The 13,747-nt window shown below is 39.2% G+C and overlaps 1 protein-coding gene across 7 annotated transcripts in view; it reads right to left on the bottom strand.

Moving 5' to 3' along the window:
- mtus1 (microtubule associated scaffold protein 1) overlaps positions 1-11,408 on the bottom strand; it is a 30,673-nt gene extending 19,265 nt beyond the window's left edge. For 3 of the 7 annotated variants that reach the window (XM_023328515.1, XM_023328519.1, XM_023328520.1), the window contains exons 1-5: positions 7,594-7,993; positions 4,025-5,985; positions 3,686-3,911; positions 2,324-2,500; positions 1,183-1,275 (exon numbers count right to left, since the gene is read on the bottom strand). In XM_023328515.1, coding sequence (XP_023184283.1) covers positions 1,183-1,275; positions 2,324-2,500; positions 3,686-3,911; positions 4,025-5,959 — 2,431 coding nt within the window. In that variant the 5' untranslated portion in view covers positions 5,960-5,985; positions 7,594-7,993. Of the gene's footprint in view, positions 1-1,182; positions 1,276-1,647; positions 1,967-2,323; positions 2,501-3,685; positions 3,912-4,024; positions 5,986-7,593; positions 7,994-10,879; positions 10,986-11,336 lie in introns of those variants that run through there. The other 4 variants (XM_023328517.1, XM_023328516.1, XM_023328518.1 and 1 more) reach the window with 4 other exon arrangements.
- Positions 11,409-13,747: the final 2,339 nt, after the last annotated feature.

Here is a 13,747-nt window from a genome sequence, read left to right as displayed (position 1 = left end):
ATTAAATGATCCTTTAAACCAAACTCAACTTTACTTCGAATGGTTATTTACACAGAAGATGATGATGATGATCTACATAAAAATGGACTAAATGGACACTTCACAGTAACATGTCCTGGATGACACAAGCACTGCTAATCCACCTCCTGTCCTTTTTCTGCCATTTAAACCTCTGTCTGCTCATATTTTTAGGTACTCTGGCATAGAGACGTTGGAGTCAGGGATACGATTCTGCTTAAACTCTTGCTGAGTCCTTGTCAGGGCTTGAAGTTCATCCAGCTTGTTGGCTAACAATCTGCTGTTGCCTATTATGATTGATGGACGAGATGGTTTGAAGTTCCTCCTTCTCTCTCTCCTCTTTACTCCTGCTCTGCATCCACGGCATCTCCTTTTAACCTCCACTGGGATTTCTGGCTTCAGTTATGGCATCATTTCAGCTTTCGCAATGTTAATCAGCAGCCTTCTGTTATAAGCCACCTTGTTGCTAAGGTTACGCATCATAACAAATGAGCAAAGTGTAAGAACTGTTAGTAAAAAAAAAATCAATTCAGCTGCACAGCATCCAAAAGCAAAAGGAACGGTTGTTTAAAAAAAGCATTTATTCTGTCAGAATTGCATGAATGAAAGTTTCAAAAATTAAAAAGCAAAATCTGACTGGAAGTCAGAGAGCTGCTCCAACATACTGCCACTCTGAGTGACGCAGTTCTAGAAAAATGGTGTTCGTTTAAACAGAGACATATGTTTTGCTTTTAACATCACTTTACCTTTCTATCATACAGTTACTCTGACTGGATATGATTTGCAAAGTGTGTTCGTAGCAAAGGTTTCAAACAGCAATGTCACTTGTGGCACACTGCCTCCTAGGTCTGCTGTTTAAATTATCATTCGGTGCAAATGTGTCGGCATTGAAAAGCTTCATAAAATAGTGTTTACACAAAACACTATGACTTTTCTTTAGTCTGATCTGATCTTAGCCACTCTTGGATAATCCATTAATGCCAGCCTGTGGAAATGAATAACCTAAATTTATGCTAAACGGCAACACAAAGAGATTTATCTACTTCAGGAAAGATATTAACTGCTTAAAACATTTTGACAGAACCTCACTTTAAAAAACCTCAACTAATGCTTTAACAAAATCTGTAAAATATCATCTCAGATCCATAAGGAGGAGTTTCCTACCTGATCCATTGTTCCTTGAAGGAGCTGAAATAAGCTTTGCTTTCAGCAAAGAAGATTTAAGTGGTGTTGATTTCTGGGCAGCTCCTCCGGAAACTAAGGAATAATTATAGACATGAATGGGTTAAATACAAAGTGGGCATGTAAACTCAGAAAAATTTGATATTTCAACTGCAGAACTTAAAACAAGCCAATAATCATACTAAACTTTAAATCACATTAGGATCAATAAGGTATTTTTGAACTGAAAATAAAATTCTATTCTATTAAATCAACAAAAAACAAAATTACGAACATAATGTTGATCATAGTGACTATCGTTTGCCTGGGAAAGAATAAACAAAACATGAAAGTTTTACATACAGTGCAAAATTACAGTTTCTGCTAAACCTGAAAGCAACAAGTCTACCCAACAGTAAACAGCAACAGCCACTTGTGAGTTGCCGTCACGTCTCCAAAGCTTTCTACCGTTTCCATGAAACGCAGTCAACAAAGGGACGATACAGAGGCGATAGGATCCGATGAGCACAAACGTCAGCAGCGCGAGGTCACAGCAGGATTCTGCATGGCTACGTCCGACTACAGAGGAGTTATGGAAGACGTGAGCTGGGGATTCAGTCCAGGTGCAGCTTCGAAGTCCGGTGTAGCCATCCATAGGTTTTCAGCTCAGAATTTGGAGACTTCGCTTTCTGTCCACCTCAGAGGACATCGGTCTGAATGTGTCTGCTTTTACTCCTCCAGGCTACGTTGTGTGTTAAGTAGAGTGGAACAGCGGGCGTTGCCATGACAACACAAGGTGGGGTTCCCCAGTTTGGAGTACGGGTTCTCTCAGCCAATCACAGCGGGCTGCAGTCTATTGAATATTCTGGGTGAGAGGACCAATACATAACAGACGTCCTCATGCTTTATACTACTGGCCTTCAGACAAGTTTATTTAAAACATATTTTAGAAAAAGAAACAAGAAAAAAAAATATATAAAAAAATATTCATATTAAGGTCAGGGCCTGAAACTGACCTTATGTTCCATCTGTAAAATCAGTGGGCAAAAGAAAAATTGTGGTCTTCACACTAAAAACAGATTTTACACATTTGTGTAATAGCCTGCAGTAGCTGTTCTTATTTCTGCACATCAATAAGCCTCACCTGGTGTATTCTTAGAATCCTGACTCAGACCTGGGATCTTCCTTGGGGGTCTAACAGGAACTAAGGGAGGGCCCATGAATGAGGAGCGACCAGGCATTTGAGGAGGCTTGGGTGCATTTTGATGGAGCTTAATGCCTGTGGATGTCTCCTCTGTTCCCACGGCTTTGTGACTGCCTGCTACCCAATTGAGAAAATGAAAGACACACAAAATGACAAAGATTTTCAACAAAAAACCCCAAAAAACAAACTCTCCAGCTAAAATTCATACATAAACAACCACCAAATGCCACACTGTTTTCTAAAGTGGTGCAGCCGCTTGAGCCCATATCAGAACGTGCTCAACGTCACCATCTGATGGCGAGACCATGCTACAGCAGCCTGCTTCATTCAACCTTACTGTAGTTGGCTGCCAAACTAGCAGGTCTATCAATAAATTACAGTATCAATGAACTCAATTAATTTTAGTAACCAATTTCAAAAAGTGAAACTCAATATATATATATATATATATATATATATATATATATATACAGTAGGTATACTGTATATATACATAGTCATTACAGAATGACACAACTGAAGTGATGATTTGGTTATTTTTGAGAACCATTTTTTTATTATTATTATTTTAGAAAATTAAAGGGTTTCAGCCTGTCTTATATTGTCCAAGTGCCTAAGCACTAAACCACTTCTACTTCTGTGTATCTCTGCTAGTTTGCAGTTCTGGGTCATAACATAACATAACATTAAAAAAAAAAAAAAAAAAAAAAAAAAAAAAAGAGTCCTCTGCATTGAACCCCGTTGAAAACCTCATGGTTAATCCACCAAATATGGATTTCTGAACTCTTCCCGAGTTAAAACATCAGTATTTTTGTTTCTAAATTAATATTAATTTGTTTTCTTTGCATTATTTGAGGTCTGAAAGTGCTGCATCTTTTTCCTTACTTTTACCATTTCTCCTTTTTTGCAAATGCACACTAACTTTTTGCTTGGAATTTCTGAGACATGATATCAGTGGTTCATAGAATAAAAGACCAATGTTCATTTTGCTCAAACATACAGTATATACTTATAAAGAGTAAAATCAGATAAACTGATAATTTGAAGTGGTCTCTTAATTTTTTCCCATAGCTGTATATAATATTTTAGTACCTTTTTTATTTATTTATAAGAAATTACTGAAATCAATACATTTTAAATAATATACTTAGTTAGCATGAATCACTTGGAGAATAAAAGGTATAAAAAATGAATCTTTAACTTGAACCCATCTCACTCATTACCCTAGCATGACCACAAGCTCAGTACTGTCCAGTGTTTTTCTGGGACTGATAAATAAATAAAACTGAAAGATAAGCCTACCTTCGCTACTTGTGCTTGTTTGGGCCTTCCCAACAGTTCTTGTGATCCTGCTCTCAGTCGTTCCCAGGGCTCCCCATTTGGACCTGGCTGACAGAGGGGTCAGTCTGGGACTGGCAGCAGGAGGCTTGGGAAGTAGTGCTCCTCTACTTTGGCTGGGAGAACCAAGATCTTGAGATCTACTTTTATTTTCATTCAGCTGAGCTCCTGCTGACTTGCTGGCTTCTGCCTGGGAGAAAGAAGAAAAAAACAAACAAAACAACAAAACAAAATGTAAAACCCATAAAAAATATATTTTTTAAACTGTTCAAACAGTGTGTTCAAGTCCGGGTATCCACTCACCACCAAACTGATCTTCTTTAAACCTCTTGAGTTGTTAGCAGGACTGTTTGCTTCCTCAACATGTTTAAGCTGAGAAGGGCACTTCGGATTGCCTGCTTTGGTTGAGTTCTTGCCACCATCATCTCGAGAAGCTGGAAAACCAGACGCAACCCCTTGAGTTGCTTTCTTGTCTTTGGGCAAACCCTCAGCGTAGCGGCGAGCCCACATCCTGTTTTGACCTGCAGCTGAACCTGAGCTGACCACAGTTTTGTATGAAACACCCTTCTTTGGAGTGGGTTTGGGATCCACTTGGCTCTGTCTAGATGACAACATTTCTGCAGCTGAAGTACTGCTCAGGTCGCCACCATGTTGTGCCGATTCCTTGGATACTTGGCTGGTGGTTGCTGGCATCCCTTCAAAGCTGCTTTCACTGCCCTGGACCACTGGAACATATTCTTGGACAGCTGGATGGAGATCAGGTGAAGATACTGCATCACACCTATGTGAAGATTTGCCATTTAGTCCTGAAGTAGTAGCTCTTTTAACTTGTCCAATAGGATCAAATGTTTTAGAGGTAGAAGAGGCGCCTGTATTTCTGCCCATAACTTTGGCAGTGGTAAACCTAAAAGTGTTTTTTTTATTAACCTCATCGTTTTTTTTAACCTGCAGGGTCTTTCGTAGTTTATCAGTGCCTGGTACAGCTGCTTGCTGTGCCATTCTAGTTAAATCTTTAAATTTCATAGTATCAATGTTGGATTTGGGAGCCTTCTGTAATTCTGTTGTCTTGACTTTGCAGATTGATGGTGTGATTCCTGCAACCGGATGCTCTTTAGAGGCAACAAAAATTTGCTTCCTTTTCTCAAGCTGCAAACTTGGGCTGTTAACATTTTCATTGAAAGGAGATATGTAGGAGAAGTTAAGCATTTTGCTCGCAATGCATTGCACCGGAGTGGACGTCTGAATGTCGCCGTCGCTGTCCCGCACTCCTAATGCAGCGGACCCAAAGGTTTTGCCAAGTTCTGAAGTAGACTCTTCTGTAACCTGAGGCAGAAGCTCTGCGTCAGCACCGGAAGACTTGACCTGGTTTGTCTGGTCGGTCGGTGTTTCACAAATAAAAGTCGAGAAAAGACCACCATCACTTGGCAGTGGTACATGGGAGCTGAATGCTGACGTATCAATTTCCTCAGTGAGATTCTCCAAACTGTTTGCCTGGATGAAAGTCACACCAAGACTATGATGTCCCATGCTTTCCTTGGTCTCTTGTTCTGCGGATGCTTTGCAAACATCTGGCATGATAGACTCTAAAGGCAAAGACATCGTGCCTGCAGTAGCAGAAACGCTTGAATCCTCCATCGAGGAGAATATTACAAGGGATTGATCCTCCAGACATGAAATGCAACTTCTCACCACCATTTCTCCAGAGCTTAGTAAAATGTGCCCATTTCCACTGCATCTGCAACAGGAAGGGTCACTTGAACTCAACTGGCCTTCTCCTCCAGCCGCGTTTGAGGTGATCTCCTCATTCTTATCATCTTGTTCTCCATGTTTACAAAAACTCTCATCCGTCTCAGGTCCAGTTTGTCCATAATGAGCATGGTTCAAACTTTTGTCCTGGGAATTCAGACTTCTATTTACAGGTGAGTTAATAAATGTTTCATTCATATTTGAAGTTACAACGGTGAGAAGATCCTGCTGTGCTGAGGTGGAAGTGTGGCTGTTGCCCACAGAGGAATGTTCATTTAGGCAGAGGTCTGTGTTGATGTAAGGGGAGCCTCTGGCTTCTCTTTCACTCAGGCTGGAAATACCGTTGGAGTCGGGTGATGCAGAAAGTTGCCCGTCTCTCGGTGGGGTATCTGCTGAGCTCTCAAAGGGGTCACTTGGTAAATTAAATGTCTCCATTGTAGAGTCAGGACTGGATTCAAGTTCAGTCTTTTGGCTAACACCCCTGTAATCCATCACATTTGTTTAACAGGCCTGAACATCTGTAAAAAAAAAAAAAAGAAAAAGAAAGGAATGTCACTTTCTTTCTAAACACTTAAAAATATACTTTTTATGAATTTTACAAAAATACTCAAAGTAAGAGGTCATGACATATACCCAGATTTGTGTTGATATGCCAAACCTCAATTGAATTGGAACCAACTATGAATGATGTCAGTTTATATAGTTTTATGGCAAATACTTAAACTTCCTGTTAAAACAATTTTGATCAAATGCAAGCAAACTAAAGTAAGCCAACAGATGCAAATTATTAATAAGTCTGACACCTAAATAAACTATTAGGCCAGCAGCCGTTCAGTCTGAGAAGTTGACATCTTAATAGCTTTGCTGTGGCACTATTGTGTTTGCTTAAGCAGGTTGGACAGCAAAGCTTGCCAGAACCAACAAAGGCACCACTGTAGAAACAAAACAAAGAAAGAGTAAAGAGATCAGATCACAAATCACATGAAAACATTAAAACTAGAGCGACTGAGGGCATTCTTTACCATTTAAAAAAAATAAAAACTTTAAACCTATCCAAATACAAATATTTAAAATCTTGGACAGCTCAATGTCCAAATCAGGCACTTCCCTTTAAATTTCTTCCTATTTATTAAAACTTAAACGTCCATTTTTTCAAAAGCAGTCCACTAATGCTTGGCTCTGCCTTTAATGACTTGGATTATTTATTGCTTTATTGCTTATTAAGGTCTAACATTGTGAAAGAAGAATTGTATAAACCCACATACACTGAAGAAAATACAGAATCAGCCAAGTTAAGGTCACACAATTGTAAGCTAAACAGTTATTATTGTAACTGCATTACAGTTAATGTAACCATCAAGCGTATTTAAACAATGAATGAAAGTCCTTTAAACAACATAGCAGCTGAATTCTTCGTCATATGAAGGCTTCCAAGGCTGTGAAAGTTCATACACAGATGGGATAAATTATCAGCAAGCACAGTGTGAATGCCTTTCTTTGAAAATATAATAGCAACTAAATGTTACAACAAAGCAGCTCTTTGTAGTTGCAGTATTGTCTGTTATTGTGCAATGACACTGAATAGCTTTCAACTACTTTCATAAAATATTTATTGCCAACTAAATATTCCAATAAAATATCTGGTAACAGGAGTCAGAGAACAAAAAACAGCATATAGTTAAAAAAACATGAGTTAAAGCAAAAATTTAAAAATGCTACAGTAAGTAAAAAAAAAAAAAAGATTTTAACCTATACAACTCCTTATTCCTTATAGAATAATTATCAGTTAGACTTACCATCCATGAAACACACTTTGTTGTGCATTACAAACTTTACAATCAAGTCTGAATTCATAGAGCCTTGAAGAATTGCTGTACACACTGAACTTTGGCAGGGACTACCCATCCAACCAAGTGAAATGCTGATAAGAAGCAGTGATTGTCATGGTGAAGAATGTAAATGAGCATTGAGTGTTACATAAGGAACAGCAACTTCAGACTGTGTGTCCTGACTGTGTTTATGGGAAAACAGAGCCAGAGGGATCAAAGTTGTACAGCACTAAAACAAAAATACTGCTAAAAATGAATCTCATTTTCAGTGAGTGTTTAAGAGTAGTACGAACCAACCTTCAGAATCCATTAGTCCTCTCTCCGTCCAGTGACATGGACAAAAGTACATTCACACTTTATTTTGTTTCAGGAGAGTCATCCATCCCCGTTTTCCTTCCAAACGTCAAACTCAGCCAACTGGTTAGACATCGGTGCAAGTCGGCCTCCATCCCATCAGCCCTCTTGCCTTGTGTTCAAACTCAGCCGTGCATCAATACCAACAAAAGCTGCGTGAACGAGCCCTCTGTGAAGTTGTTAGTTCAGGATTTTGTTCTCCTCCTCAGCAATGTCATTTTCTCCATGCGGGCCTTCTGAAGACTCTCCCAGCAGCTCCTGCGTAAGACATCAAGAGGAAGTTTGTTTCTCCAAGCTCTGCCTGCACACACGTGTCAAGGTCCAGCTAGGAACTGCGCCTCAGGTTGGGTTGCACGCTTACAAAAGCAGCGAGGCGACATGTCACCTTATCCTACTGAAAGGGGAGTGGCCGTGGACAGCCAGACGGAGTTGGCATTCAGCGTTGCTAAGCAGCCAAAGGCTTTCTGCTATGAAGGAAAGGATCAGGCAGCTTTTCATGTGTGGGACAAAATGAAGGGAGCAGGAAGGCTACCAGCCACTGTATCCCACCAATGACGCACTGAAATTTGAAGTAAAACTCACCTTTTCAATTCAGGTCAATAATATTTTATGCATCCCAAAGGAGAAATTAAAAATTGCTGTAACTCTTATCTTCCAAGTTTGGATAGTTGTGGATGGTGATTGTTGGCAGAAAGGGTATGTGGTAGCAGTCAGTCTTGCATCACCTCTGAAAAATCCTGTGACTGAAGACTGTTCCCATATGACGACGTCACTGTCATGACATGCCAACAGTTCAGAGACAATATTCCACAGTAACATGTCCTGGATGAGCCCATCAGTTGCTGGCAGGCACTGCTAATCCACCCTAGTTGCTTTTGCCACTCCTCTTTGAATTTATTTCTGGTCGTATGAATAAAATCCGGATAAAGATGTTGCAGTTGGAGAAATGATCCTTGCCCATTGTAATAGATGCAAGAGATGGTTTGAACCTCTCTCTTGCTCCATGAAGCCTCCTTTTCAACTCCTCTGGGATTTGGAGTTGAAGTTGCAGTTCAGATATTTAAGTTTTTGAGTTGCTAATCAACTCCGCCCTGCTGTGAAAACAATACCTTGTTGCCACTGCGCATCAGAACTATCCAAAAAGTGAAAAAAAAAGAGCAATAAATAAATAAAATCAACATTGCATTACACAAACTGCGGTCAGTACAGCTGATAAGTTTGTCAAAGCCCTTGCTGACAACATTCATGTTGAACAGAAACAGCTTGTCATTTGATCCTGACCCCACTCCATAAGACCCTCACTATTTCTGTTTAATCTATATAAAGCCAGACGACCCAAAGAAGCAATCATGAGTCAAGATGACATATAAATCACTGCACAGAGTTGATCTCCGCAGATCGCTGTGATGTCAAATGTCCTGTGAAATCCTATTAAAATGGGAGTGTTATGTAATTGAAGCCTTTGAGCAATATTAACCAAGTAAGGCAGAACACACACTGACCTGTACGTTGGACAGGCATAATTGATAATCTGGTACGCACTACCTTATCTGGCTTGTTAAACAAAGTTATATTTCATGAACACCTCAAATTAATTTGCAACAAATGTGACTTGCATATAGCAGAACCTTGTACCTGGGTTAATCATTAAACTGAGCTGAATCAAAGTTAGTGCCTTTGTCTTTGCATGGGTAGCTGAACATAATCTGTAACACTCAAGGAGGTGGTATGAGTAACGGGAGCAGCCACCAACAACTTTGACACGCTGATAGTCTGCTGCACAAAGAGGCAGCAGGTCAAACTACTGGATTCAAGGTAAACAGGGATAAAATATAAACACAGGAAAGCAGTTCTGGGTAAGGGCAAAAGAGATTCTGGTAAAATTAGCACAAGCCATCCGTCAGTCTGAATTCAGTGTAAAGGACTCCACTGAATGCACCACAAATAGTTTACTGTAACTGTATGACAAGACACTGGAAAGTTTGACTAAGAGGAAATGCTGCTTTAAGGTAAGAAAAAAAATACTTCAAGTTGATGAGCAAAAAAATCTAATAAAAATGTTAAAAAAGGAAAAATATGCAACATTGCCAAAAAAATGAAACATCAACTAAACAAGTAAACAACCACAAAAAGCAGTAGAACGAGATGCAATTTTGTTAACCTGAGTGAGGTTGCCCCCCCACCTTCTTCAAATCAGGCAAAATTTGTGTCAAACGTTTGTGCAGCAAAATGTTTTGTTTGTGCTGCTTTGGCTTTTAAGGCATTAATTAAAGTTTAAAGGTCAAAAGGTCAACCAGCACTCCCTCTTATCCCCACTTAACTAAATCTAACTGACCTTTAGACTTTCATCAATATCTTCAAACATCACAAACAAAACATTCTGCTGCACATACCAGCACAAACATAGTCAAGTTGATTAACACCAATTTTCTCTGATTTGAAGAAAAGTGGGCTGGTTGACCTTTCATGACCTCTAGAAACATTTCTTAATATTCTTAAAATTACAGCAGCACAAACAATTTTTTGCTGCACAAATGTAGCACAAACATTTGACACCAATTTTGTCTGATTTGAAGAAGGTGGGGTGGCCAACTTCACTCAGGTTCAAAACCAGGACAAAACAAACTAGAGTGATACGAAAAGGTTAAGACAGTTGGAAAGCCAATGTGCCGCACAAGATGACCCTAACTGCTCTTGTGATGAATTGATGACCTGTCTAGAATATGTCTCACTTTAGAGTCCTAAAAATAAAGTTCATACAATATTCACAAGGCAAAAAAAAAAACTACCCAACACAGAGCCCATTTTATCAAATTACAATTACACAAACAACATCTCAAATTTTCAGATAACATAAAAAAAATGATCTAGATGTGATAAATGGGCACAAAGCTAAATGCTACAACCACATTTAGGCTGAGATGTAGACTGACAGACTCCAGCCTGTTTGTGTATCTGAGGCTGGATCAAGGTACAGTATGTGTGATATTCATAGAAATATTCAAGGCTGTGAAAGGCCAAAGCAAGACATCAGGATATTAAACAGTTGAAAAATCTAAATTCCTGCATGGTTTGTTGTTTCCACTTAGTCATCAGTCACTGGATCCCCTATTTAGTCACTATAGTCCATGACAGATTACTCAGAATTCCCTGTATACAGACTCACTTTGTAAAGAAGACGCTATTACTTAAAGGTTGTAGTTAAAAGACATACATGAAACCCTATTACCGTGTTTGCTGTATCTTAACTCTCTCTAGAAGTCCGTTTCTGATCAAAACCTGACAGATTGACCCTGTCTGTCCTCCTTCGGCTGGTTTGGACACTGCAGTCGTCAGCGGGTCGTACTCCTACGACAGAATAAGGTTTTGACTTTAAGGAAGACGCGTTACTGGTTGCGGGACGGCGGTTACCGCTAGCTTACAACGAACACGGTGAATTCCAGCCGTTAGTGAAAATACAAACGGTGCTAACTGCGACTTAGTTTTGCTAGTGAAGAGTGCTGGAGTACCTCAGTGTATGTCAAACTTCAACTAACTTCTAAAAATAAATGCGTAAATATACATATATATATATATATATATAATATATATATCTTACCACCTGCCCAGCATGTAACGTTTTCTTAGAACGTAAATACCTTACTAAAATACATAAACGTTAGCATAAATGAGAACCAGGAGGCTACCTGTCTCCCTGGAGACCAGACGTTGTCTCGAGAGCAATTAGTTCCACCTGGTCATTACTAGGCTTTTCACTGCACAGTCATGGAACCAGTCTGGTATTTAAAACGACATACTGGTACTTACCCAGCTTTAGCTATCAGCCCGAAGTGATGAAAGAGTTTGTTTGGGTGAACTTTGACTATTGAGAGAATGAGAGATACAGAGACGGTGGGTTTGGAGTCCACTGTAAGCTAATAATCAGCTCCAAATGTTAGCTAAATTCTACCAGACAGGGTCGTTTGATAGAATGGTCTCACTCTGGCAGATTTATAAGCGATTTAATTTAATTAAATACCGATATTATTTGTATATAGTCCGTGTAGGTGTAAAACAGTTTTGTGCTCTAGTTCAATTCCTGGAGTATTAAATTTGGGTTAAAAAAAAAAATCCCAAACCATAAGAAAATGTGCACCAAAGAACGATTTTCATAACAATGTTATGTGTTTTTATGGCCTACACAATAATTGATTTAATTCTGATTTGATCGTTTTCCTATAGATAACCACTGATACCCCCTCCACAAGAGGGGTAGACCACAAACAAAAAGGCTCAATGTTCCTAGATGGTATGAAAAGTTAAGTGGAACAAAAAATCAGTGGCGCAAAAAAAATGGGTTTGCACTGTATGCAACGCATAGGGGCGCTGCACTAGAGAGGGCGCCAAAACGGGACACTTTGTTTTAGTAGGAATATTCTGTATTTAACAATTGTTTGTGAATGTATGAAATGATCAATAACAGAGGAACGGGACTGATTAGGGGCCCTCCGCTCCTTCACCGCCCCTCCCACACGGGTCAATGGGACATGTGCCCCTTCCAGAACGAACTAAGGCTAGTTTTGTTCTTTATTTTAAATTTTAATCGTCTCATGTAGTGCACTTCACAAGGTAAAGATGGAGCTGTAGGAAAAAAAGCTATCAGTGGTACAATAAAACAGAAAATGGAGGATATATATATATATATACTGCTCAAAAAAATAAAGGGAACACTTTAAGTGTTAAACACCTGTTTAAGTGTTCCCTTTATTTTTTGAGCAGTGTATATATATATATATATACACACAATTGCAACCAATATAGAATTGGTTGCAATTTTAGAACCAGAGATAAAGATTATAACAGATGAACATGGATGTTGGACTGAATGGGGGAAGCCGGAGCACCCGGAGGGAACCCATGCATACACGGAGACACTGTGCCACCGTGCAGCCCTTACATTTTTAGAAAGTTGTATAAAAGAACTAATTAAAACTATTAAATCTAATATTTAATATTAAATCAATAATAATTACTAATCAAAATGAGCAGATGCACTCTAGAAACTGATTAAAACCACCTGAATGTCACAACTAAATGTATATATAATGGATGTTGGACTGAATGGGGGAAGCCGGAGCACCCGGAGAGAACCCATGCATACACAGAGACACTGTGCCACCGTGCAGCCCTTACTTTTTTAGAAAGAACTAATACTACTACAATTAAAACTAAGCAATATTTAACTAATAATAACTAATAAAAACGAGCAAATATAAACTAATTAAAACCACCTGAACTGGACAAACAACAACTAAATAAAGCCAGATTATAATAATCAACCCAAACTAACCATGGAGACTTCTGTCACCCCTCAACTCTGATAAATTAAAGTCACAGAGCCCATGTTAAAATTTACTGCAGCTGCTTTTCTCTCCCCTCTTTATGCTCAGTCCTTTATTACATGTTCATGCTTTATGCTGCCGCAGACATGATGGACTGATCGCCTTTTTGAATCTCCTCCACAATGAAATCTTTTCTGCTCCTCTGTTCTGAAATGTCCTGCTCAGCAGCAGCTACTTCTGCTTTTTCTGATACTTCAGGAGAAACCGTTTTTATTTCTTCCACGTTTTCCTCCTGATTGTTTGGCATTTCAGCTGACAAAACAGTTTCTATCGCCAGAGTTTTGGCTTCTTTGCCTGAGTCTTCACTTTCACAGACGGTTGTACGCTTCGTCCATGTCATTCATTTGCTTGTTGAGCTGCATCTTCTAAAATCCTTCAAAGTTCATAAACTTCTTTTAAACTCGCTGATGAAATGCTTAAACCTGTTGCTGGGCAACAGTCAAACAGGGCAGCCATTTCCTGGTTTCTTTTGGGTTTGGTTCTGTTCTGTGTTCTCTCTGATGTTTCTCAGTGTTTAGGCTCGGTTCTCTCACCCAGCTGATCCACATCCATCAGACTCACTGCTTTTTGGAAACTCATTCCTTCTGCTTTTGGATGGTGAGGAGCTGGAAAGATTTTTGTTCATATGTTTTTACATTTGAAAAGTTATTGTGATGCGTTACTATAGCAACAATGATTTTTTTTTCCAAGGATTTGGACAACAGACTGGAGATGCA

Source organism: Xiphophorus maculatus, chromosome 23 (genome assembly GCF_002775205.1).
Source record: "Xiphophorus maculatus strain JP 163 A chromosome 23, X_maculatus-5.0-male, whole genome shotgun sequence".
Lineage (NCBI taxonomy): Eukaryota > Metazoa > Chordata > Actinopteri > Cyprinodontiformes > Poeciliidae > Xiphophorus > Xiphophorus maculatus.
This window is presented reverse-complemented; position numbering and strand designations above follow the sequence as displayed.